This window comes from Cuculus canorus, chromosome 10 (assembly GCF_017976375.1).
Source record: "Cuculus canorus isolate bCucCan1 chromosome 10, bCucCan1.pri, whole genome shotgun sequence".
Lineage (NCBI taxonomy): Eukaryota > Metazoa > Chordata > Aves > Cuculiformes > Cuculidae > Cuculus > Cuculus canorus.
In genome coordinates, this window is record NC_071410.1 from 7,916,985 (window position 1) to 7,943,544 (window position 26,560).

The following is a 26,560-nucleotide window of genomic DNA, read 5'->3' on the forward strand; positions in this document are numbered from 1 at the left end:
TGAAATTCATAACTCATTTATTGAATATATATATGCAAGGATACCAATAAAAAGAAACTAATACTGCAAACTACAACTTTGGAAGTAAAGCCAATATAACAGGAACAAAATATATATAACATTGTAGATAGGAATGCATTTACCCTCTTTCATACATTCCTTGCCTTTACACCTAATGTAAATGTATGCTAGAGCAAAAGCTGCAAACGTTAGCCTATCCTGAGTGCTTTTTGACAAGCAACAGTTCTCCAGGATCCTTTCAGGGTTGAGATGTCACTGCTGACTAATGGATGTGCATACATATGCATCTACAGAAACAGCTTCAATGAGTATATAAATCAAGAGCTGGCTGCGATCTGCTTTTAATCTCCATCACTGATACAGTGGAATCTGTTTCTGGTGACAGGGAAGAAGAGTTACTATTTGCTATAATGTACTTTCAGTTCTCTTAAGATTAATTTTATCTAATGAGGATTAATTTTCTTGTCAACCTGATTGAGCATATTAATATTTTTGGAATGCACCGACTATCACCTGTGAGATAAGTCTGGTATTTCAAACAGATTATCACCACTTCATCTTTCACTCTGGTTTAGCATGAAGTTATTTTTCATATAGGCAGCATTAAGAAGCAAACTCGCTTCCTTTATATCACATTTTAGGGCCACATTCAGTGTAATCATATCCTTCTAGATCAGCACAGCTCTTTGTGCCTGAAGATCAGACTTCGTGGAGTGTAAGTGATAGACTTATTGCTACCTTCCAGGAGTTAAGCTGGTGTAACTCCTACTAGAGCCTTATCACAGAACCTCCTGTGGATCAACACCTGCTGAAGGAGTAGGTCTTTTGATCACCTAATCTGTTTCATCCTAGCTAGCTGCACTGATGCTGGTATTGAACGGGCCTTTCACCCTTCCTTGAAATGGAGTGATAGCACAGCTTACTGCTATAGTGTTTGATCACACCTTGAGACTCTGGCATGATACCAGCTGTATCCTCAAGTTATTTGAACAATATCCTCCTGATGCCTGTCCTTCCTTGGTACAGTCCTTTCTTGGTATAGCACAATCGCAGATCTGTTAATACAGAGATACAGTGAGTTGGGGAGATCTGTTAATATAGAGATACAGTAAGCTGGGGAGAAAGCTCCCTTCTCAGGAGGGTTCCAGGCATCTTAAACAGCACACACACTGCTCTTGGGAGCAAAAGAAATGCCCAAAGGCCAAAAAAAGTAATAACTCCCCCCCAACAATGTCGTAAGACAAGATTTGTTAAATTCATGAGTTTTCCCGACTGTGAGATGAAAGCAGAAGATGCCTATTTAAAAAAAAACCAAACAAACCCTCAGTAACAAAAAGACTGCATTAATTTAACTAGCTAATTTAAACATACCTATTTCAACTATAGAGCAATTCCATTACTTCTAACATTTCTGGGAAGGCAGTAGATGCTCCAGAATAATCTTCAATATATGCTTGCAAAGATTACATTGCTTTACCCCCCCAAAAAATTCAGACAGACTGTCTGAAATTCCGAGCTAAAATACACATAAAAAGACAGTAATGGCAGTATTTTGTTTTTAAAAAATGATGTAAATGTTGTATACTATCATACATTGTCATGCTTTTAAAAACTACAATTAAGGACATAAGAGATGTACAGTAAATACACTGCTGAGGTACATTTCTTCTAAATATTAACACCACGACAGAATTACTCCCCAGCAGGTGATGCTACTTGGGAACATATAAATACAATTTTTACATTGTAAGGCACTTGTACCCAGCATACATGAGTTGGAGTCAGTTATGACAAATTTGAGGCTTGTAAGAAAAAAGATTTTTGCTTTTGACTTTGTTTCCATGAATTCTGAATTAAGGTCAGTTTAGTCAGGCCATCTCAGCACAAAATGGTAACAGGTAAACCAGCCACTTGCTTTTCTGCTACCAGAAGGTAAAGTGCTGTTTTGGTTCTTTGAGGCATGGAACGGGGTAATTATTGGACAAGTGAATTATTGGACTGAACATTACACTAAGCAGCTGACACACAGTGAATTAGAGCTTAGTCTCGAATACAATCAGTATGCTGGCAGGTCTACCCCATGCAACCTTAGTAAAAATACAGTAGCTGCAAACAAAGTGCCTTTTTTCCATGGGAGGGCCATGTTTGAGGCACAAATCGAGAAGTTTAACATTGAAAGATATTATTTTGCATCCTAAAACTGTTCCGAGTGGCTGAAAAATGTTCATATTCTAGGAGAAACAAAATCTTGATAGACAATTTCAATAATCGATCTGTCATTGCAATTCAAGTCACGCTTTTAATTTTGAAAGTTACAAATACAAAATAAAAATGATCAATGGCATCATGTTTAGAGCAGTAACTGAATATTTTCTGTACACAGCAGTATTTTTTTCCGAAACTGCGTTATTCTCCAGGAAAGCAAACAGAATCGATTGAATTCTAACAGGTAAAATGTTAGAAACTCCAATACACAGTAATTGAGTCCCTTGAGACATTAAGGGAATGCATAAGAAGACAAATGACACATGTTAAATCTTTTAAAAATACAAGTAAAAAATGCTACAGAAACTCATGTTACAAATGAACTGTTTTTGCAATACCAATCACAGAACTGTAGCAGTTTATATTCAAATCAGTGTATTTTGCTTGTTTACTTCCTTCAAATCCAAAAGTATTGTTGGGAGTTCAGAGTGAAACAAGTCAAAACCCTAAACAAACAATAAGGTGATGCGATAGCAAATGACCAACATGTGGACTAGATTCAGCTTTTTGGTTTTATTTAAGTAAGTCTGAGAATGTGCTTTAACAGACCAATTGAAGAAGCCAGTAGCCATTAGAAATGACAAGGTGTTTTGAAAGCAGTCAGAGGACTGATCTGTTAGGTTTGGTATAGCGTAGATCTGATTATTCCCTATAAGAACATCAACTCTAGCAAGTAGAATTCCATGACGTGATTGTTGACTTGACAGAAAGAGAAAAAATAATCACTAAAACAATAAGGATGATAAGCAATGTTTCTCATATAGTGGTCATAAAATTAAAAAATAAATACCAATCTAGAAGAAAAAAAGCTGTTTCCTCATTCTTACAGAATACGGGACCTTTACGCATATTCTGGACAAAACATGAAGTGTTCCACACAACATGGAACACTTGAGGTATGGACGTCAGATATGGTGGCTAAATTCCATAGCGAGTTAAGAGTTGTAACTCTCTGAAGTAAAAGAGACTGGGCTGCAGAGTCCAAACGTTTGTATAGCAAGGTTTTAATCACACTTAGTGAAGTGTTCTTTGTAATTCAGGGACACAGGGAGAGGTGAGTAGTTGGGGAAAGAATGAACTACAGCCCTTTGGCATGAGTTCTAAAGCTCACAGCTCAGAACCAACAGCTGCTCAAGTAAATCTCCCGCTAACAATGCTGGGCGGAATGAGCAATCACAACAGGAACAACCTGAAATGTTCAAGCGTGCTTCGGTGTACACTGAGTCCTTTTTTACTGTGTGCTTTGCAAGCAAAAACAGAGAGCGGCTTTCCCACGTATAGCTCTTTAACTTGTGTATGAAGAAAATGCAAAATTCACAAAGTACCAGCTTGTTGCCACCAAGAACTTGTCCATGTTGTTAATTCAACTAGCTAAGACCTTCCCTCGTTGCGTGAATCCACTAAACAACTTACACATTCCAAATCTTAAGGTTTTTATTCAGTCCAGAAATATAGATCTTACTTCATTTCAATGTCTGCCTTAACTTTTGACACTGTACATATTACATATCATTTATATAGTGTTTCATTTTTTCCAGACACTGCAGACTACAAACTACATAATATTGACATGTAAAACTCTGCCACTTACTGAAGGCTCACACACATGAACGTTTCAGGCAGTTCAATGAAATTTCTAACAGAATCGGGTAGTAAAAAGTTACTGACCCTTTTCTGATCTTAGAAAACAATTTAAAAGAATTAGTAGTTATGATGTCTTAGCCATTCCCAGTTCTATAACTCTGTCCCTTGAACCTGTTTAAAAAATGATGAAAACAATAGTAAATTTAAAATCATACAGAAAAGCATTTAACAGCTCTGACATTACATCTATATTTAGTGATAGAAACAAGGGTCTCCCTTCTTACACTGTTACAAAGTCAGCTGGATTTAAAAAAACAACAAATCCTCCCCATTTTTCTACAGTATGCCAATAAAAAGTACTTATCTGCATACACTAGATTTAAATACTTCACTGCAATAAACTACATTAAATGTATATTGCGTTTCAGTCTCAGTAACAGATCTGTCAGGAGTAACTTCCATACCTAGTTTCCATTGAGCTGCTGCTGAGGAATGTCATTATGGTCAGTGCCTGATTTGCCACGGCTTTTGCTTTCTCTTTCTTCGTCCTCTTCATCTCTTTCATCATTTCCACTATGGTTTTTACAATAGAGTCTAGCACAACAAAAGGAACAGTGAGGACTTTTGCTGAAAATATCTGTCAAAACCACACTTCCCTCTCAATTAGTTTTGAGATGCACCACAAGTCAATCGTTAAATTTCTTAGCTCAACGATGGTTTTCAGTCAAGCATCAGTTAAACCGATAAAGAACACAAGGTTGAAGGCTAGCCCACACAACTCTGATCAAGTCTAGTTTCCAAGAACTAACACTGCGCTGCTCAGAGAATGCCCTCTGGTGGCACAACACCCCTGGCAACTCAACTGCAGCCCAGTCCCTAATGCCAGCAGTTCAGAAAGCGAGCAAGGAAAAGTTACAGCACCCAAAAAACCAAAACCAGCCCCAGAACATATCAATATTAATAAATCGCGACAAGTTATCCATGATGTCCTCAATATAAATTACGAATTAATTGAGGAGGAAAAAAGTCAATTTTCTCATTTCTCATATTACAACACTACAGAAATTTTAAGTTAGCAGCGTAACTGAAATATTTTGCAAAGTCAACAATTACTTAAAAATACCATTTTAAATTAATTAATATCCTCTTTGTTAATAAGATACTTGACTAGCCAAGTTAGGCAGGAAAAGTGCCATGAAGTATCTTCACTTTCATTACAGATTCAAGAATTACATAGGTTCTTACTTATAAATTCCTCGTGACATATTCTCAATGTATTTAGCTTTGTCTTCTACTCCACAGTGGTAATGGTATGTTTTTATGCAGGCTTTAATTTCACACCCGATAGTAGCACCAGGCTGGCTGCAGAGTGTGCATTTCTGTGCAAGGGAAAGAAGAGAATGGCACTGTTCAGCTTTTCAGTCTCTCACCTCTTAGTATTCAGTTTAGTGTTTCTCATATTTAAGGATACCATTTTGGAACACGGTAATTTCTCTGGCAGATCATTCTTCCATTGAAAAGTTAATCAGATTTTGTAAAATAGAAACTATATAATACTAACCTATTAAAATATGAACACTAGGAATTAACTGTTCATCTCATTGAAAACTGCTACGCGATTGAGTGTATTATTGCATTTCCAAGATTGCTTTATTGCTGCTGAAGATAGTATGTTTGGATATGAAGAATCTTAATGATTTTTTCAAGCAACAACACTTAGTTTTTTTGCTTTCTTCCACCTTCAATTTCTTACCAATTTAACAATATCCTGAATTTTAACAAAATATAACATGGCATTTTACTAACATCTCCATCTCTGAGGCCTTAATATGTTTTCACATTAAAACAATTGGAAACACATAAGTGCAAGAACTTCACTTCTACAAAGTGTATTTGTAGTTTTACACAGTGTGCTTTTAGCAACACAGGATCCAAAGCTGTCACTCTCTTACAGTTACAGGGAGGCTAATAATAATTTACTATGTCAGATCCCTAAATGCCACTAATTTTGAGGGTGATTCCTATCTGGCTCCCTGTCCCAAAAGTAATAAAACATTTAAATGTTGTGTTTGTAAACAGATGGAAAGGACTGTTTCACAAAAGAAAGGATGCAGAGCTGTATACACATGATTTGAATCACTAACATGCTCATTACATCCTACAGACACGTACCATTCTTTTTCCTCTCTTGATTTCTTGAAGTACAGTTTTGATATCAAAATCACCAAACTCTGCCCTTGAAGTTGTTGTTAGCTGGACAGTGCCAGAAGAGAACAACTGTAAAACAAGTAAGTCAAAATAAATTCAGGTCACCAATGCAATTAGAAATCTTTTTATGTGCAGGAATAACAGAGTACTGCACATCCCCTTCTATGATCTCAGACAGCATGCGCTTTACCAACAAACTAGGAAAAAAACATGCTGAGTAATTAGAATGACGAGAATTCCTTCTCATACCCACCTGACTGCTTTAATTACATTTGTTGCCTTGGAGAAATGGATTTCAAGAGACAAAGGAGCAGACAAGAAATAATGACATGATGAAAACACAAAGTAATAGGTGAGCAATATTATCAATTACAGCACTGAACCCTTCAGGAATATTCCATTTCCTCCCCTGTGACACATATATAGCTCAGCTTCATGGCACAGCTGATGTCAACGTACCTGACAAGGCCCGAGGGATGACACTGGAGCACAGTAAGTACCACCCTTGCTATCATCATCCTGGCATATTCAGTTTAAACTGACTTAAACCTGAAGCTCGGGTACACAAAGTAGCAAAGAATACTCCAAGACTCAAGGCTGCTGGCACACATCAGCTCTTAGTGAGGCGAGGTACAGGAAGACAATTAATACTGCAGAGATTGTCTGGGCTATTCATTCATTCCAAGGTGCAACAGTAACTCCGGCAGTCTGTTACTCAGAGCCCTACCTCATTGGTAGAATGAGTCATATGAAAGAGCACAATCTGCTCATGTGCATTGAAATCAGCAGATGCTTTTCAGGCTGACAGTTGTATAAGTGTGTTTATCTAAAGGAGAAGGTTTTCTACAGCTCCCGTATCTGCTCTACTCAACACACAGCCTGAACCCACTGCTCAGAAAATTAACGAAGTCCATGGACCCTTCCCGGAATGCCTGTAGAGTAAAGGTATTTTATTTTTGGAGCAGATTCTTATAGTTAAAACTGTTTTCTGTTTTTCTTTTTAAATATTGTGTATGTATTTAGAACCTAAGGGAGCATTTTTAATAAGCTAATGAGTCTCCCTGAGCTAATTCCATCTCTTCGCACGTAGCCAACTTTCATCCATATTGCCCGCAGTGAAAATAAATGAATTGCTCACTTCGCAACACTTCAGTGCTTAAAGAGATCATCAGCACACAGACAATACTCACACACAACTACATGTGATGGTACTGTACTAACATTTAAAATAGCAATTCAGGCAAAATTCACATCATGGACTGGTTAACAACAATACTGTTACTCACCATGCACTTATAGTGTGCTGCAGCCTTTTTGGCATTAAATATATGAAGCTTTCCTCTAGCTTCATTTTCTTCTTCACCTGCATGACAGAATCCACATTTAGGTTTTGTATCACTGGGGCTGCTTCTGTGGGGAGACCTGTCTCTCTGAAAGAAAAACATTTTACTAAAATATACTGCTGGGTTACAAATAAGGTTGTAATTTTTCAAAGCCTGTGGCCACCAGCTGGAGGCTCAGACAAATGCAAATTTTAATAAAAATTATATTTGCAGAGAAGAAATATGCAATTCTGTCTTCTAAGAAGGTTAGCATATTTACTGCTTACATAGGAACTGCTTTCTATTTCATCTGTGCCATGTGAGGATGTAGATCTAGTGTCTTCTGATTGCCCTTTTAAATTTGTTTTTCTTGGCTTTCCCTTACGACCCCTCCTTTTTCCTTTGGGAGGTGAAGGATCCAACTCGTGTTCATTGATACTTTCTTCTAAATCTGCTTTAGAAGTCAGAAAACATCATCAAATAACATTCTCAAAAAAATTTCCGCAAAACAAACCGAACAACAACAAAATAACAGACAAGAAAAAACATAACCTGTATTTTCTGCATTTTGGTCAGAAATCAAATAGCACCTTTTTCCATTTACTACAAACACGCATCTGCAGATGCTGAAAGCATTATTTATTTCTTTATACATATCACACTGCTTTGCATCTTTATAACATCATATATGAAGAAAATTAGCATTTCTTACAACTTCTGCGTTCAGACACAAAACATGTCCTCAGATACACACATTCACCTCCACTGGAAATAACTAATTTAAACTATGCTGAAACCAGAAAATGTTTTCAACCATGAAATAAGCTTTTAATTTATTTTTTAAGATACAGAACTCCAGTGTAAATTGCCCTTGATATTATGCTAGCGTTTCTATATAACTTATTAATTTATGCCTTTTGACCTAAGGAAAAAAAAAATCGCCCAATTTGGCTGCAAAATCACCCAATTTGGCTTTAACACTAAAATGTGTTTTGCCTCCATGAAACAAACCTAAATATATTTTACATCTACAGGTAAAAGAAGCCACCAGTTTACAGAAAATCATCCACACTGACAATATCCCAGATAAAGTATTTATAGACCATTAAGAATATAAGAACATACATTTTCAATACAGACATACTGAAGAGGTCTGACAAGCTCCTCTGAAGATGGCAGCTCAACTGCTGAAGGCTACAGAGAACTGTAGTCCAGTATTCTAGCAGACCGTCCTTTTGATTACTCAAAGATCTACAGTTAATAAAGATCAATTCTGTAAACTTAAGATTGCTTCCAATATGATCTAGTCAGGTTGTATCCGACAGAGAACAGCCAGCTCTCTTCAGTCTCTGCCACCTTTCCTGATCATCAGGTGCTCACAGGAGCATCTTTTGGTTTTTTATCTTTTAGTACAGAACACCCACCCCTGCTCCATAACACCCAAGGATGTTTCAGCAGACTTCTTTAGAGAAACAAGCACACACACACACACACCACTGAAGAACATGCTTCTCAAAATCCAAACCACAATCACCAACATCAGCCTCCAAAAAGAAAAAAATTCCAAAGAGAAGAACTGGAACATCTACTTCACACATTAATGGGCCACTGAATTGTTGTGGTATTATTATTGTATTATTATTATTGCATTACTAGGGCACTTATCACCATTACATCCTGGACTCATCACCTAGAAGACGGGATATCTTATTTTGAGACTAAATGCTGCTCCGCCAGAACTCGTCTCTATTTTCAGGTGAAAATCAAATCACATTTCTATCTAATGATTAGCAGTGACTCAACTGCACACAAGTCTGAAGTCAAAGACTTCAATATATTCCACAGCCAATAACTTGGAGTAGGAGATAACCCAGATTATTAGATAACTGACCTCCCAGCCTGAGGCCGTGCACACTGACTGACTATGAAGCTCAGCTCAGTCTACTGCCTCTGTTACCAATCCCTGAGAGCACTAAAACTTCTTGCACATTTATTAATGACGGAAAGAAAACCAATTCAAATGCACCACAATGAGTTATACTGAAATTGAGTTTCCTAGAAGCTTTACTCTGTTGTATGGTCAGAAAGAGGAAAAATATTGAGAGTAAATTAATACAAAACTGCAAGTTATTTTGGCTTAAATTGACAGATTACATAACTAGATACAGATATTCCCAAGCTGCTATTAAAATGCATCAGTCTATCTACCACAACACTTCCATGTTTTAATATATAACTATTATTTTCTAACTAGATAAAAGCACCACTTTAATCTGAAAAAATGAAATAAAATACCTAAGACAATACTTTTTATATTTGCTTCCCTGAATTTCCCATCTAACCTTATTTTTCATTTATCATTACTTGCTGAATTATGCAATAATCCCCAACCAAGACTATGCAATTTAGATATCATATCCCTCAGACTGCATATAGCTAATTTTACTACAACCTGAAAACCTCTTTAACAGAAAAGATTTATTTTATCTTGTCTCTCAACATATACATGAACTATCCCCAAGTATCACACAAATACACGAATCTTTGTCTCTACTTTTACATCTACAGAAATCTAGGGGGAAAAAAAAGTTTTAAACCAATGTGACTATTAAATTGTTGACCCTTTAAATAACATCACTAAGAAATTATAAGCACTACTTCCAAAATCATTCCATGGATTTCCCTACTTGATGAAGCTAAATGCAATCCACCCACCAAGATTCCTTATTTTTCCACGGCTCCTTATAAATTCTCTCAACTGTAATGCTTTCCATCTCTAACTCCAGCCTTATTTTCTAAATGCCGTTAAAGCATATCCTGAACTCTCCACACTTTTAAAACTGGAAGCAAATCAGAATTGCTAAAAAACAAGCACACGTTATGAAAATCAGCAAGAAATGTCACAGCCTCCTTAAAGAGTAAGTTCTTAAGTGCTATTTTTCAGTCTAAAATTATTAGAATATTTAAGATCTGAAAAGTAAAAATACTGTATTTTTAAAAGGTTGTTTCAGCATAAGAAAAAAAGTACCAAGGCTGCACAGCTTTCTTCAAAGGAAAATACATTTTCTGTGCTCAAAACTAGTACTTCCCCAGAAGTTCAGTGTTCAGATGAAATCCAGATGCTATATGGCCCCTTCACTAAAATAAAATTCCTTGCAGATTTACGTCTCCTGCTACAAGTGATGTAGACCTACAGATTAACATCAGCGACATGTAAGGATCTGCTCTACCACATCAATCTGCAAAACTGACACCTCATAGTTTCCTAATAGTTCCTCATTTTTACAGCACTATGAACTAACGTAACAGTACAGGAAAAAAGAGATTGTAACCAGCTTTAAAAATACACCTGCCTTGGACGGTCTTCACTGTTTAATACACAGTTTGGTTGGTGCCCTATCCCTCCCCTCAAGCCCACTGCCAGCTTACCCTGTTTCCCTGGCATCTGATGGTTGGTTGTTTCCAACTTCTCATGTCAGCTTGAACTAAGGAAAACACAAAAAGTTGTTCAACTCCTCCCTGGCCAGATGACGTTTTATCATGGATATCACCCATACTCCGAATCCCCTGAGATTCCCTAGTCTTCAACTGCCCCCCATCCCAGATCCCATTACTGCATTGATTTTTAAAATCATCACAATATTCTCAATGTAGCTTTATCTAAAGTCTTCCAAGGAGGTATCTTACGAGCTTTCGTCAAAGTCCTTAGATGCTATATCTGAAAAAAACAAGCTCAATACGCAACACAGTCTGAGAAGGAGGGGTAGGGGTTAGAAATCAAGAGGAAACATTCCACGTTTTCAAAAGCACCTAAGAACACGATACTGTAAATTCAGATGAGTGGAGAGACGAGCGGCAGCAAGCCCAAAATTTGCATTTTAGAAATCCATGAGCAGTACAAAGTACCACAAAAAGAAGACTAACAAAATGCTGTGTTACATAAACTGTTAACAGGGAGACTCGGCTTCACAGAGAAAGCTAAAAATTCTCCTTTGATCATGACTAGGAAGAAAAAGGATCAAGATGTTTTGCTGTTTAAAATAAGGCTTGGCAGAGAAGAGGCTGAGATATCACAGATCTATTCTGTATTGCATCTGCTTGAAATATACAGGGAATCACCCTTTTTCGAAAGCTAGGTTAAAGTGAAGTAAGAAAAGAATTAAGTGACTTAAAGGCTGTGAAAGAACAAATAAAAAGGGGATGCATACAACAAAGGCTAACACTGCTCTCTACATTACCTCAAACAATAGACTAAGTGAGCCAGAAGCAAAGGGGCCAAGTCTGTGTGAACCAGATAAACAAAACTGACTGGCAAAATGTAATTGCAAGTAGGACTCAATGTAAAAAGAAGCCAAAATGTAGGATGTAGAAGTGGCTCAGGCATGGTGTTATGAAAATCTGAAATCACACATATGTACTTGAAGTTTTACCGTGCCTTTGGGGTAAAAGAGAACCTAAAAATTACAAAGACCAAAATCAACCTTTCCAGATTTTTAGAAGAAAAACAGAATATAAAGGAGAAATAAAATTGTTAGCATCTTAAAGGAAGTTGTCCTTAAAATACAGCTTAAAACCTGGAAAATCTTATTGTCCCAGTAGTCAATAATAAAAATGTGAAGTATCTATAAGCATTAACAGGAACCAGAGATTTGCATAAAAACCCTTGCTAGCAAAAAGTTGGGTAAACTGATCATGAAATAGCAGTATCAGCAAGTGATGTGAAATCAACAATCAAAATGCTGAGCACAAGCAACAAAAAATAAAACTTTTCTTTTTTTTTTTTAATGGGAAAAGACTAAGTTCCACAAAACAGATCTAAACTGGATAAAGTAAGAGAGGAAAAAAAAAAATCAAATTGCTTCTTAGGTCTCATCACTAGTATGTCCTCCGAAAGTACCAGATAGCTCAAGGAACTGACTCCTCTTGTCCAAAAGCCATCTCTCATGGAACAGTATCTATGTTATGAAGCACTTAAGACTATTTAATCAAGTACACTTAACATGGAAAATTAGTAGAATAGTCTCCTATAACCATACAATCTAAATGCTTTTTCAAGCAAACAATCATGGGCAAAGACTGAAGACAGATAATACACTCCTCTTCTCTTATCTGCATAATCAGAAAGCTTACAAAGGTGTTAAGCTCGTGCTAGCTGACCAAGCACAATTTGTAACTGTCTTGCCTAGAAAGGAAGAATTTTAGTGTAAACAGCACAGCACTGGTCCTTGGGTAGGACAAACCACTCACCACACTACTTTTACAGGTTTTCCTTTTCCATTAGCTGTTTGGTTTTCCATAAGACAACACCACTGTGATGCTTCCCCCAAACACCTCATTAGTCTAGAATGGACTGCAGAGGAGATTGCAAACCTACTGCCACGACCTGCTGGCTTTGTCCTAACACTAGGTAGACACTTAATGCCACTTTCAGCACAGCATTCTCCGTAAGACAGACAGCAAGAAGGCTGAGCTAGTGGAGCTGAGGAAGTATTCGTTACCGTACACCAGCAGAACTGAAGTAACACTGAACCACGATGTTACAGAAACTTTCATACCTGACTGCATTAGAGCAAGCTCATGCCCCGAGCAGCGTTACAGAAAATGCAACTATGAACAAACACCAATTAAAGAATCCATAGGTGAATCAGGATGTTACCTAACTATAATGCCAAAATGTTTTGGATGTTTTTCCTGCCAGGCTCTGGCTTAAATAGTGCTTTGAAAAAGTACTCGGTTTGAAATAGATTGCAGCATCTCTAAATAGGTCTCAAAGAGAAATATTATCCCGACTCAACATACTGAGCAGTACAACAAGCAGAGATTTCACATCTGATCTGCAGAATAAGATGAAAGGAATGCTGAGACAGAGAATGTCTTTATTTCCATTGTGGAAACAATTCCCTGAGGCTTTGAGTGCAGCTACGATAGGAATTATGGACACTTTATTTTCTAACCCCAGTTTCTAAGCATCTGTTTTAAACATTAACAAAATACTAACATGGTTGTCTTCATTATTCTTTGGTTTACTACTATGTAACAGAAAAATGAAATCACATTTTTATCTTTGTTTATATTAAACTATTCCTGATCCTCTGAATTGTTTTAAACTCAACACAGGGGCCAGGGCAGCTCCACCCGAAGGGAACTGAAAGGTACCAGATTTTAAATGTTTCAACACATATTTCCAATACATTGGGACAAAATTCCAACAACCAGTTGAAAAATCTTTAGCTCATCAATGCTCCACTCTTCAAAAAGAATAAATGCAAAATAAATAAATCACACTGAACAGCAATAGTTAGCTATGACAGCCTGACAGCACTGGTACCAGCTCATACAACCCATCAGACACTGAAATCTTACGACAGTTTGCGTAAACTATGAATTAAATTATTACTTGAAGTTCAGGTCAGATTATTTTGTTAGATTTGTAACCAGCAATACAAAAATCTCGACATAAAACTTTCAGTAACTTGGTCTGCTCCTCGGAGCAGGTGTCTTCAAATCTGTTGACCCCACAGGCACGAGCTACTGCAAAGTGTCCAAGTGTCTCATTTTCACTGTCCTTCTTCCAACTAGTGGGAACACAGCCCAAATGAATCACTCTGAAGTATATGTACCCACAGGAAATACATAAGAAATTCTCCTGTGTCACCTGAAGGCTAGGTCATATGGATAAATTAGACAAGCGCAACAATCTGCTGAAATAGATAATAAATTTAAGAGCACAATACTTTTGCCGCCATTCTTCATATTTTTATATTCAAAGAAAGCAGAAGATAGTTCAGCAACTTCTGTCAATTAAAGGGAAATGAACTCCCATTGCTCATTAATTATGTCTTGATGAGTAGGGAGATAGTCTGATGAATTCTCACTCCACTTGAACTTCACGACATCAATAAATAACATCTAAGAGGAATGTTTTATTAGGCTTTAACTGGGTAACTAATTCCAACATAGGTCCACTTTTCCCTGCAGCCTCCAGAAATGTTCTTTGGCTGTTATTAAATGGTTAACAGATACTTTTTTAAAATTAGAATTTCTAGCAAAAGGTACGTTAACCAGATAGACTGGCACAAATACATCTCCTATGGCATCTATTTTCTAAGGAAAATAAGGAAAACTCTATTACATAGAAGTATTGCCTACAGAAAACAAACTGTTCTGGACTTCAAATGCTCCTAAACACTTCCAACAAACACTAAAAAAAGTGGCATAATAAAAATATTTGGACTGCAACAATTACATCTGGATACAGAGAACAAAGGATAAAACCCCAGATGTTCTACACTGACCAAGAAGAAAAAAAACAGCATCCCAGGGCAGGAGCAATAAGTTTCCACTGAAAAGGACTGATAATCACAGTGCCTCTGTGCACCTATGTTGAGTGACATAACCGCAGATGAGCTTTAACTATTCTGTTATGAAAACACTGCTGAGAGCAAGGATTCATAAAAATGAAACAAAAACAAGAGAAAAAAAAGCAGCTATGTTAGTATTATATTCTTTGCTAGTCTATTTATTCTTCTCTGCAAGTCTTTTCTGGTTTCACACACCACCACTCTTTCATATTTAAATTCCACTTTGATATTCACATTTCCCTCAAGAAATAAATCAACAAAATACATACACAAAGCTTCAGCTCACCATCCAGCATTTTCCAGTTGCCATTTCTCTGAACAAACTTCAGCATTTAAATATTTAGAAACAATCCCTCCAAAGTCCCTTCTTAAACTCCGAAAGCCACCCTGCATCTTTTAAAGCTAATTAAGTTTTCAATGTACCAAAATACCAGTGCTCCACAAGGCTATAAGTCATTTCCATGAGACAGATGCACTACGTATTTTTACTTTCTTTGATGTAAATGTCTGTCACAAAAGAACCCCAGCTTCTGGCATTATCAAATCCAGAACGATAAGTGATAATATTCTATGGGCATAGCTCCCTAACCGTGTGGGCTAATAAGAGAATGTATTCTCTTGGAAAGAGCACCGGGAAAAATTTCAGTTGAATATTAAACAAAAATTGCGACCTATAACTACAAATATTTCTAGAAGTGTAAAGCATAACAGAATTAAATATTTTAAACAAAAACTGAGTGCAAGGTTAAATGCTGAATGAGATACTATTGGGTTCTTTGGCCTCAGTGTTTCTGAGTCACATTGTTTATTCCTCCTTCTCATACCCTCAACTTGAGAGTCTCTTCAGATGAATTTAATGCGTTAATAAATTGCCATCATCAGCATTTACGAAAAAAGCCACCACACCTCCGCAGTGATGTTCCCATGTCTTCTCAGGCAAATATATATGCGTATGAAATTTAGAAGCCTTTGCTGTTAGAGAATGGCATTGTATGATTTGAGATAATGGTTTCTGAAATCAAAGAAGAGCACAAGCTCAGATCCTGCAAGGAATTCCAAGCAGAAGTCGTACGTTGGCATGGGGCTCCAGACAGAACTGGAGGCATTTTTCAGTAGATGTCAAACATGGACACATTTGTGAGTATATGTATAAAAGATGATATTTAAATATCATCAATAGTTTAATCTCTCTCCGGACTCAAATGTCTTCAATATTCTGTTTCTGCCAACAAGCAAATCAAACCCCAAAATGAAGAAACAGTGCCAAACTATAGGATAACATGGCCCTGTCTCTTTGGAGAAATAATAGAGCATGTATACTGCTCTTCTTGTTTAAATCTAGTAACAGCAAAATCGAAGAGCATTTTATACAAAGCACAACAATAATTATTTAAACGGACTGAAAAAAAATCTGTTTTCATTTGGGATTGTCTATTGTCGTTAATATCTTTCTAAGCACTGAACCAACAACCAAAATTTACCATCAGTATATCTAGTACCCACAGCATAAAAGTAGTATATTGCCTTAGAAATACATTTGGCAGAAAGAGACTGAATTACCTTATGAAACATGACCTCCACTAAGTAGAGTCACATATTCCTCATTAGTTAAATCTCATGGCATTTCAGTTGAATGTAATGCACAACATAAACTAATAACTGTTCTCTTACCAAACTCAGACACAGCAGGAAAAGGGAAAAAAACTGCATAAATATACACCAGCACAACTAGTCTGGAGTTTTAACAGACCACTCAATTTATTTATGTTTGTGGCGTATCACCCCTCACACATTTCACTACTCTCCTCTGCAAAGATGCCCAGCATTTACAAATATATCCATACAGCTTTTTTTTGTTTATCCAAATTATTGAGAAATATATCTAGAAGTGACCTGATCACAAACCTTTTTATTTACTATTGCGTCCTTCTATTTAATAGTTAAAAAAAAAAAGAATACTTAGGAACATTAGCAATAGCAAAAATCAGCTATTACCTGACAAAGTATTGCAGATGTTAATAGTGTGAATATTTACTAACAACAAATATAAGCCAACTCCTTCCCAGAAGGGAACACATTACTTCAAACCAAACTTTATGTTGACAGAACATAAAATCTTTCCAACATCCTAAAATTTGTCTTAGGTTTTATTCCACCTCAACCAATAACTTTTCTCTAAAAGACAGAGATCAGGTGGGCTTCCAAAGTAATTGTTTCTTGAAAAACTGTAGTTCTAATTTTCACTGAAAACATTTATAATCTCCAAAAATATTAAATTTAACCAAAGTATCTTTCTACAATGGGAAAAATTTATATTGAATAATTTTACCTTCAGAGTTATGCGTAGTTTTCTTGTGTTTTCGACATAAAATCCTATAAACAAAGTAGTTGAAAACTGTCAAGTCAGTCATGATTCACAGATTATTTACTCAACTTTTAAACTTAAACGCCAGTACATTTTTCTCCCACTTGTAAGACTCACTGATAAACAAATCTTGCAGTGAAAATATGCTTTTCTAGCACATCACTATTTGGAATTCCACAAGCATCATTAGAATTTTTTTGCAACAGTTTTGTTTAGATTGTTTTGCTTTATTGTTTTCTTTTTAAAAAGCAAAGAATGTGAAATATAAATAAAAAATAAACATAGCAAATAAGTAATAGTTACATGTAAATGCCTTGTGAGGGTTTCTCTCTTATCTGAGCTTTATCATGCAAAGCACAGTAGTAGTGATATGTCTTATGACACGTTTTCACATCGCAGCCAATGGTTGCTCCAGGACAATGGCACAAAGAGCACATCTATAAAGAAAAAGAAAGCACAATTTGTGTTACTGGTGGCTTAGTATTTTTGAGTTTAAAAACGATAGTTAATTTTCCTGGTGACAAAATGAATGGAGTTATGCACTTGTCATTACTCCTCCTGCTCTCAGGAATTTACCATTATTTATTTTAAAATAAAGGAGATATTTGTTGCAAATGCGCAACAATACAATAACCATCATATGTCGATTATCAATTCAATAAAGAAAATATGTAATTTACTTTTGCAGAATATCACATTTGATGGAAGCGACACAGCCGTTCACCTAAATTCTGCGCTGCAAAGGACAATTCATTTATACCAACCATTTCAGACAAGTTAAAATCATAAGTTGTACCTGTTTAATTCTGAATTATATTAAGAGGGTATGAGGGAAAAAAAAGAAGACACCTATTTGTCAATGCTTCTGGCAGTTAGATATACTGATGAGCTGCAAATATACCTTAGACTCAGCAGCTAACCTTACCTTTTTTCTACACAGTTATTTCCTTAAGCTGTTTCCTAAGCACTGAATTTAGTGAAATATTTAATAATAAAGAATAAATTTAATAAAATTAATCTATTTCAATTAGACTAAACTTCTTTATACTTATAGTGTAGAATATGTTAAATGGGAACCTGTTGCTTTACTCTTCTTCCCCCAAAATTAAGTCTTCTCATAATTAGATTCGTCATTGCTTAGTACACACCAGCTATCAGGCTTCTAAATTGTTCACTGCCTTTCTCACCCTGTGTTAAGAAAGGAAGTAATTGACATTACAACAATATTTTTCTCTATGTTATTTTCTGCTGACTTAATATTGCCCCCAAATATCATAACTTTCCACTAACCTCTCCTCACAAGGCAACCAGAGCTTTTTATTTGTATCTTGCATGTTGCCCACACTCCTGAAAGACTAATTCCAAACCATAAGTGTGCAATGTAGGGCACTCCTTAGGTACATCTTTGTGGAATACACTTTCTGCCCATCACACTATCTCAGCTGAATTCTTGTTCATCTCAAATATGCCAAACTAACACTATAACTACAAGTTATGTATCACCATCCTGTTTTTCAATTTTAACACAGTTAACTGAACAGTAAAAATGTCAAAGCCTTGGATCATCTCCATTTACTCCTCTGCAGGCTCTGAAATGGTATGGTTACATACTGTTCCCTAGTTATCTAATTTGTATGGGTATTTCATCTCATAAATTTGTTATACGTTATGGTCTGATATACGATAATGGCTGATCAAAGCTCTTTATAAAAGCCTAGGCTGAAATGCTCTCTATCCAATCCATTTTAGTCAGAAGTTTAGCATTTTTAGAGCCAAAAATGACTAAAAGAAAATTCTTTATGAACACACTGATGTAGCTGTATGAACAAAACAGGCCACAGGAATTTTTGACTTATAGGTCTGTTTCCTGACACTAATAAAACATGTAGTCCAATGGCACAAGTCCAACTGTCAACAGATTAATTAATTCCCAAGTTATATCGGTACACGTGTAGCGTGCCAAGCTGCAAAATAGGTAAGCTCTTTAAAGAAAAAAAAAAATCCTTCCATGCACAGCTAACAGAGAGTAATAATGACATTGGGGCCTTTTAGTCCCAAAGGTTTAGACTTCACAAGTTTTTATGTCTGGCCTATTATTATTTGAACCTACAAACTTTTCTCACACTTTTATTTCAAATATATTCCCACCAGAAAGGCTCCGCATGCCAGTCGATATCTCTTCAAGTAATGCACAGGCCTCCGTTTTCAGTGTGTACCTGGTCAGAAGCAGCACCTCCTGAAGGAAAGCATCTGCGTAAAATCTGTCCGCAGACAAATTTAGCTCAAGCTATCAATATAATTACTTAACCCAGTGCACCATGCCGAGATATTTTTGCTCAATACGTGCCCACATAAAAGAACAGGCGAGAGCAGAGAGCTGGCCTCAGAGGAGGCATTTGGGCCAACTATAACCACAGAGCTTTAAGCTTCCTATACGAGTCAACAGAGAAAGGCAGATGCCTCCAGAGCTGTAGTTTTCTGACTGCTACAAACAGAAATAAAGCACCTAAGTTAAGATCTAAAATTATCTTGTAAATTCTCACCAAACAGGAAACATCTCAGGACTGTGAATCTAACAGGTTAACCAGAGCCAGGTTTTCCATAAAAAGCTGAACCAGGTGCCTGATGCGCACAGCTTGTGAGCTCCAAGAACACATCCAGCTGTTGTGTCAGTGAAGGAACGCAGACATTCCACCACTTAAAGAGACCCAGGAATCAAAAAGTCTCCCAATGATCTGTAGTTCCATCCACTACTGTGTTCTTCGGAAATCCCTAATCAGGACATGAACGACTTGTGAATAGATATTTCTTTGTGCTTCAGCTAATTAGAGCAAATAAAGTTCCCTGCATTGGAAAAAGGTTCAAATGCAACTGGTTGAGAGACTACTCTCAGTAGCCCAAGAACTGGTAAATACATAAGAGTGCTTTAAATAACTAAGCTGGAAATTTTTCATGTGAGGAGTGAATTGATCATTTGTTAAAAGTATTCTGAGAAACCTTCAGTCATTTCCCAAGTGGAAAGCTATTAGTTGTACAAAAAAAAAGCCAGAAATCAAGAATTAGCTTCTTGGGAATTAAAAAAAAAAAAGTCATTGCCGCTCAATTCTGATTAACTTGGTAGAACTGTAACCACCATGGTACCCACGTACCTCAAGATGCCTATATTCACAGAATTGTCTATTAAATAAACATAAAAGCAAGGAACAAAAGTACCTTTGGTAGTTAAAAACAGATTTCGGCAGCAAAACCAAATCCTGGCAAAAAAAATACTAACACACCTTTGCCAGGTCCCTAGAATGTGGGTTTCATTTGAAATCTAAGAGAAAATATTAACTAGAAATTACTGGATTAGAATAATAAATTCTGGAAATGCTACTGTTAATAGACAGCCCATCAAGAGGAAAACCAGGCACATTCTGTAAATGAGTTTTCAAATTTGCTTGCAAAAAACTGCATAACTGCTACAACCGTCCACATTTGCCAATGAGAAAAGAGTCTAAAAGTAATAATTCTCGTTTGTTATTTTTTTTAATAATTCCATGATTAAGTTATAAGTCTTAAAGCAATACGTTTACATAACAGAAGAACTTGGCTGAAATAGACTATTTTTTATCCGCTCCTAAAGGCTATCCAAGGGTTGGTTAACTGACATTTAAATTTCACTTCAATATAAGCATAATCATATATACTGAGGGTTTTTTCCTTCCAAGTTTGAGACCAGTTTTACTTCAAACACTTCTTCTCTAAGTTGTCTGATACCTTAGAGCTCACACAAAAGGAGCACTTTAACACAAATAATACAAAGAAATAATCTAGCAAACAGCTTCACCATAAACTTCATATAAGGTAAGAAAATATTGTCCTCTATTTTCAACAGCCAGAATTAGAGACTTACCAATTTAGTGCCCCTCTTTATTTCTTTCTGAATATCTTCAATAGAGAATCCACCAAGACTCTCATTATCAGTGTGTGAAGACACCAGTGCAGAGGAGAACAGCTAAAATTATAAAAACAAAACTTATTTTTTATGTTTTAAGGGTGTAAGGGATATAAAGCATTTACATATATGAAACCCACAAAAAATTCAAATTAGAGCAATTAAACATTTGCGCCAATACCACAGCTGGTTGCATTTTTCATTTGTTTGTAGTCTTTTACTATTTCACTGCATTCCATTCCCTTTTCCTATGGGTTACTTACCATACATTTGTGATGTGCTGCCACCTTCTGGTTTTCTGACATCAATAATTGTCCACATTCATTATCTTTATTAGATCTACAAAACCCACACTTCCTTTGTCTTGAAGAGACTTTTTTCTGTCCAACTGAGCTTGTCATGATTTTAAATGACCTTAGAATGCCACTTCAATCCTCTCAATGCTACAGGAAAAAAAAAAGGTGCAAGCAGCATGTTAACATCAGTTTTAACCGACAGTTTTATTAATAAAATATTGGTTGCTTGAAAATCCTCTGTCCCTTTTTACCCTCTCCTTTATGCATCCAAATAAACATGCACCCAACAGGGTCCGTATTTTGCCAACTTTGTATGAAATTGTACTGGCAAGCAGAATTAGTTCTTTAGGCAACAGTGTTTGAACATTAACACAAAACTTTGGATAGTGATATAAAACTTACAGGGCAAAAAAAGAAATAAGTGGGAAATAGAACCAGTACAGCAATCATTAGGGGGATAAGTTCCTGGAATTCTTTCATCCTATTCTTATATTATTTGTGACAGCAAAGGAATTTGTAGGAAACGCACTACTTGTGCATGCAATAAAATACACAGCACTGAACTTCTTTAAAAACAGAAGTAAAGGCGCCCCGCAAGAGTCCAGCAGAGCATCCAGAACAGGTTTTGAGTGTAAAAGCTCACAAAGCAGCAGGGCAGATGAGCAGCCACCCTTAGATGAGGGCAGAGAAGATAAAACATTACCATTTTCAGTACTGCACAGATACAGAGCGGTTGTCAAACAGCACCAGGAACTAAATTTTAGAAGGATCCATGATTAATGTGCTGCCACAGAAACCTCTGAGACACAGTTAATCTAGCAGTACAGTACTAGTTTTTCAGTTAAGCGCACGAGAGCTGCTATTCTCATCTAAGTAGAGTAACTCAAACTCAACCCAAATCACAAACTTTTCGTGTGTTACAAGCAACGTATTTTAAAACGTAACACTGAGGTCCCAATGCCCTCATCAGGCAGACACTGCAAGTTCAGAAGTGAAAACACCTACCAAGTGTACATGCTTCCTGGCCCACTGTTGAGCAGCCTGTGTTCATTTGCTTCTACATCTCTCAAGAAATAAAATACTGTCCCCCTTCATACCAAAATGCTCGCATCTTTTCACGTTGGAGACTGAAGCTTTACTGTCAGAACTGACCACAACTACAATAAAAGCATCCTCCTCAACCTCCCTCTACGTCACACTCATCTGAACAAGAAAAGCCACCACACAGTTTGTTACTTCTGTTGGAATTAATATAAACTAGCCATAAAACCAACAGAGCTGCAATGCACCTGGACTGCGCTTACAGCAGCGATCTGCACAAAAAGGCATGACTGTGACATTTGCATGGGCAAACCTGCCTGCATTCGCGCCCTGTCAGCCTCCCATAATACTAGCATCACTCACTATATTTCTGATCGACAGCAGAGGAAAGTCATTAAGTTTCAGTTAACGTGTCCTACTGCTGAAAGGCAACCCTTTTGGATTCTTGATCTCCTGTTCCAACAGATTTTCTCAGACTGAGTTTTCACTGTTTGTCTTGCAATGCTTCCTACAAAACTCCTGCATGAACAGTGTCTGCCCTATACCGATTGCTTTTGCTTTATCAACAGCTTCATTCGCTTTCTTTTGTAACTGGAGGGCAGTTCACTGGCTGGTGACGCATATTCATAAGAAGAATGCATAGATTTCAGATCTTGCTGATTTGCACAAAAAAATGTGCTAATCTGGATAAACCAGTCACACCCTTTTGTAGTGGCAATCGAGAGTCCTTAAATGTTAAACACAAAAGAATTACTATACTGTATTCTTCTAAAGAAAAATCAAAACAAGAGCATTCTGTAATCCCTTCTGAGTAGAAAGAAGGAATCAATTTTGAAGGAAAGATATCAAGGCTTTAAATTTTAAAAAAATAATTATTTGAACTTTAAAAGAAATTTGGGAGTAGGAAAAAGACCGACAAAAAACAAGTAGAAAATCATATCACAAAAACTTCTTGTTTTCAGGTCGCATTCAGTAGCTCGATATAAATCACACAGTGATGGCTTACAAGTATATTAACAAAATATTTTTAAATGCAAGAAGTTTGGCTTTAATATAAATAATTTGATATATATACATTCATTTGGGTCTACTCATTTCATTCTACATCCAGACTATATTATTGCTACATTGACAGCAACAAAAATAGTTCTTCAAAGGAAGGCATGGATTTCCTTCAACACACACGTACAGGTTCTACTGTCTTAGGGGAATAAGAACTACTACTATAAAAACTAGCTATCCTTCAATTTAACAAGCAAATTCATATTCTAGAAAATGCAAATAATTTACAGAACACATAAAAATTGATTAAGTGGCTCTCATCATCTTTAATTTATTAGAATAGTAACTTTCAAAAAACACGATCATAAAAAATCTTCTCACAGCTGGGTGCAGTCAACTGCTCTCAGCTCTGTGCCTCCAGCGCACCAACAGGCACGAGAAGACACATCATTACAGCAATATCAGAGCCTGACATAACCTTGCTTTTGCCTAATTACATTTTTAAGACTTACACAGAAGTTAAAAATAACACCAATATTTACCTGATGATGGATGGATGTTGATGTTTTAACATAAAAAAAAAATTAAATTAGCAACGATTATGTTTCGGAATACTTCCGTAATTATAAATAATTTAACACTTGAAAAACTACTCAAAACAGACCAAAAAAGCATCTGTGTACGCCAAAAAGGAAACCCACATTCTTTTCACCATCAGATTACATTACTCTGAAAACATTTAACAAGAATATCTGTGAGTTTTCTCTGCAGTCCTGCGTACTTTGCACTCGTGTTTCCTGTATCACTAGGCATTAACACTCTTTATAAAGACAGCAAAAAAACCCAACATCTCAGCTTGAGAAATATTTCAGAAGCGTTTCAGCTGGAGACCTCTCCCTAAATTCTGCTTGCTTTCTCATAAATGTGAGAAAACACGGCCTTGGGATCACTTTCCTTTGTGCCAAAATGCAATTCTTGTCCTGTCCATTTAAATATATCTATTTTCTGAAAAAGATGAGCCAAGTTAGTTAGCTTATACCACAGACTGAGAAATCGGAATGAAACACTCAAAATTCTGTTTTCACTTCTCGAGCTAAATCACCAAAACCAACTAATCCAGCCTGCCAAGTTATCAAGCTACATTTCATTAGAAGAAAAAGAACGCAACTTAAGAACAGCTCAGTATTTCCATTTTGTCTATTTAAAAAGCTAACAAATGGACAAGACTTACAAAACAGTATTTAAATAGACTGCTGACAGAAACCTCGCTTGTCAGCTTGGTCAGAGAAAATCTTAGAGAGTGGCTGACAGGAAGCTGTGGGATCACTGCCCAGGAGGGCTCACACCACCCCTACCAAAAAGGAACACAACTACTACAAAACTCAGACTATTACACACAGGTACGTTTTCCAAAGCCTTGGTCTTAAAAAAAAAAAAAAAAAAAAGAAGAGTCGCATCTACGCCTAAAAATCACAAAAGATGAAACTCATTTGGTGATTTTTCACTCAAAAACTGTTGCTGATTTTCATTCATGTTTCTCAATATCCACCAAGGTGTTCAATGCAGCGCTTCCCCTAAACACCACCTTTATCATATCATTAAAGCAGCCAGTTCTACAGACTCACACGGCTCGCATATTGCTTTACCGAGTTGCTCTACACAACAGGCTTTCAAATGTAAAAGAACAGTGTGAGTTCCACAACTTCCAGGCAAAGAAGAGCGCTCTCGCTGTGCGAGACATCGTTCAGCACTGAAGACAGAGTGTAACCTGGATTCTAATTCCTATTTATTGCTGGAATATGTTTCAAGAGCTACTGACTGTTTATAGGAGCAAAGGCCCTACTTGCACTCCCAACAAAAGGCCATGACTTATACTGTACCCTCTCAGGCAACATTTGTTTTGCTGCATACCCTTTATGATTACAAAGTTATAGAGAAGATCGTTTAGGATTTAAATTTATATGCCCAGAGCACTTCAGATACCTCAGCAAAACCTACAAGAGCAGTACACAACCTCTGTGACATTTTGTTAAATGTTCTGCAGTGGTGTGGACTCTCAGGAAAAGCTACAAAAATATTTGTGTTGCATTTTTCAAGATGCTCACTAGAGATGCCAGATTCCCTGCTCAGGAAACCTGCAGGTGCTTTCTAGTTCCCAGGGTCAACCACCCATTCCAGTGTGCATCATTCTGAAAAAGCGGGCAAGACTGGGGAGAAGGGAGGGATTCTTTCTGTGTCTGTAGCTGAGAACCGAAAGTCAACAGTCCTATGGAAATCTTTATCCAAGAGTGATGCTCCCGCAGCCACCAGAAGAAGAGGGAGAGGAACTTATCCATGGAACTTCCTTCAAAAAAAAGAAACCAAAGTGGGGCAAGGCTGGGGAAAGGCCCGGCCCTGGCAACTCTGAACAATAACAGCGGAGCAGTTCACAGAAAACCGCACAAAAGGAGTCCGCGGCACGGCAGCCCCGGGGGGCGGCACGGACACCGGCAGGGAAGCGGGAGGCGAGCCGGTACGGACCCCGCGGCCGCGCCGGGCTTGGGGGAGGCGGCCCCTCCCCACAAGGCTCCTAGGGGAGGCGCGACCCCCCCACCCCGCCAATCCTCACCGAATTTGGGGGGGATCGGCATTCGGAAACAAGGGGGGCGGATCCCCCCGGGCGGGACAGAGCGAGGGAGGTGGTAACGGCACCGGGGGCGCCCCAAAGGGGCAGCGCCGGGGGCGGGGACCCCCCGGGGGGTTCGCTGGCCGAGGCCCGGGGGAGGCGGCGGGAGGGCTGGGCGCGCCGCGCCTGCACCGGTGAGCGCGGCAAAGAGGCGGCTAGGCTGGGCGGGTCGGTCGGTCGGTCTGTCGGTCACTCACCCGTGCGGCGGGCGCAGCGCCGGGGAGAGGAGCGGCTCGGGCGTACCCGCACCCCCCGTCAGCGCGGGTCGCTCAGCGCCGCTCGCTCGCCGGGACCGTCCCTTTCATTCGGGGCAGGGGACGCTGCGCCGCCGCCGAGCGCACGCACGCACCAGCGGACGTACGTACGTACGTACGCACGCACGCACGCACGGCGCGTTCGGGCCGCTGCGGGGCGGCGCCCGATTGGCGCGCGAGGCGGCGCGGCGGGAGCACGCTGGGCCCTCGCGCCCTCCTGCGCACGCGCGCTCCCCACC

At 37.9% G+C, this 26,560-nt stretch overlaps 1 protein-coding gene across 3 annotated transcripts; it reads right to left on the minus strand.

The window, feature by feature from the left end:
- Positions 1-26,560, minus strand: PHF6 (PHD finger protein 6). 3 transcript variants are annotated; one of them, XM_054075410.1, is made up of 11 exons: positions 26,265-26,560; positions 21,327-21,506; positions 21,022-21,123; positions 17,430-17,563; positions 17,091-17,134; positions 7,688-7,854; positions 7,365-7,508; positions 6,043-6,147; positions 5,116-5,249; positions 4,335-4,464; positions 1-1,076 (listed from the first exon to the last, which is right to left on the minus strand). In XM_054075410.1, the coding sequence occupies exons 2-10, from the start codon at positions 21,462-21,464 to the stop codon at positions 4,335-4,337; spliced, it is 1,098 nt and encodes a 365-aa protein (XP_053931385.1). In that variant the 5' UTR covers positions 21,465-21,506; positions 26,265-26,560; the 3' UTR covers positions 1-1,076. The 3 variants fall into 3 exon arrangements, with proteins under 3 accessions (XP_053931385.1, XP_053931384.1, XP_053931386.1); XM_054075409.1 differs by having other exon boundaries at positions 1-4,041; positions 26,265-26,557; XM_054075411.1 differs by having other exon boundaries at positions 1-4,041; positions 7,688-7,851; positions 26,265-26,555.

What these genes read in the sequence shown, in the direction of transcription:
- PHF6 (XM_054075410.1), bottom strand. Translation starts at nt 21,464, where the DNA reads ATGACAAGCTCAGTTGGACAGAAAAAAGTCTCTTCAAGACAAAGGAAG. An exon ending in CCCTCACAAGGCATTTACAT is followed by an intron (nt 17,135 to 17,429) that starts GTAACTATTACT and finishes CTTTGTTTATAG; the next exon opens with GATTTTATGTCGAAAACACA. An exon ending in CAGCACACTATAAGTGCATG is followed by an intron (nt 6,148 to 7,364) that starts GTGAGTAACAGT and finishes CTTGTTTTACAG; the next exon opens with TTGTTCTCTTCTGGCACTGT.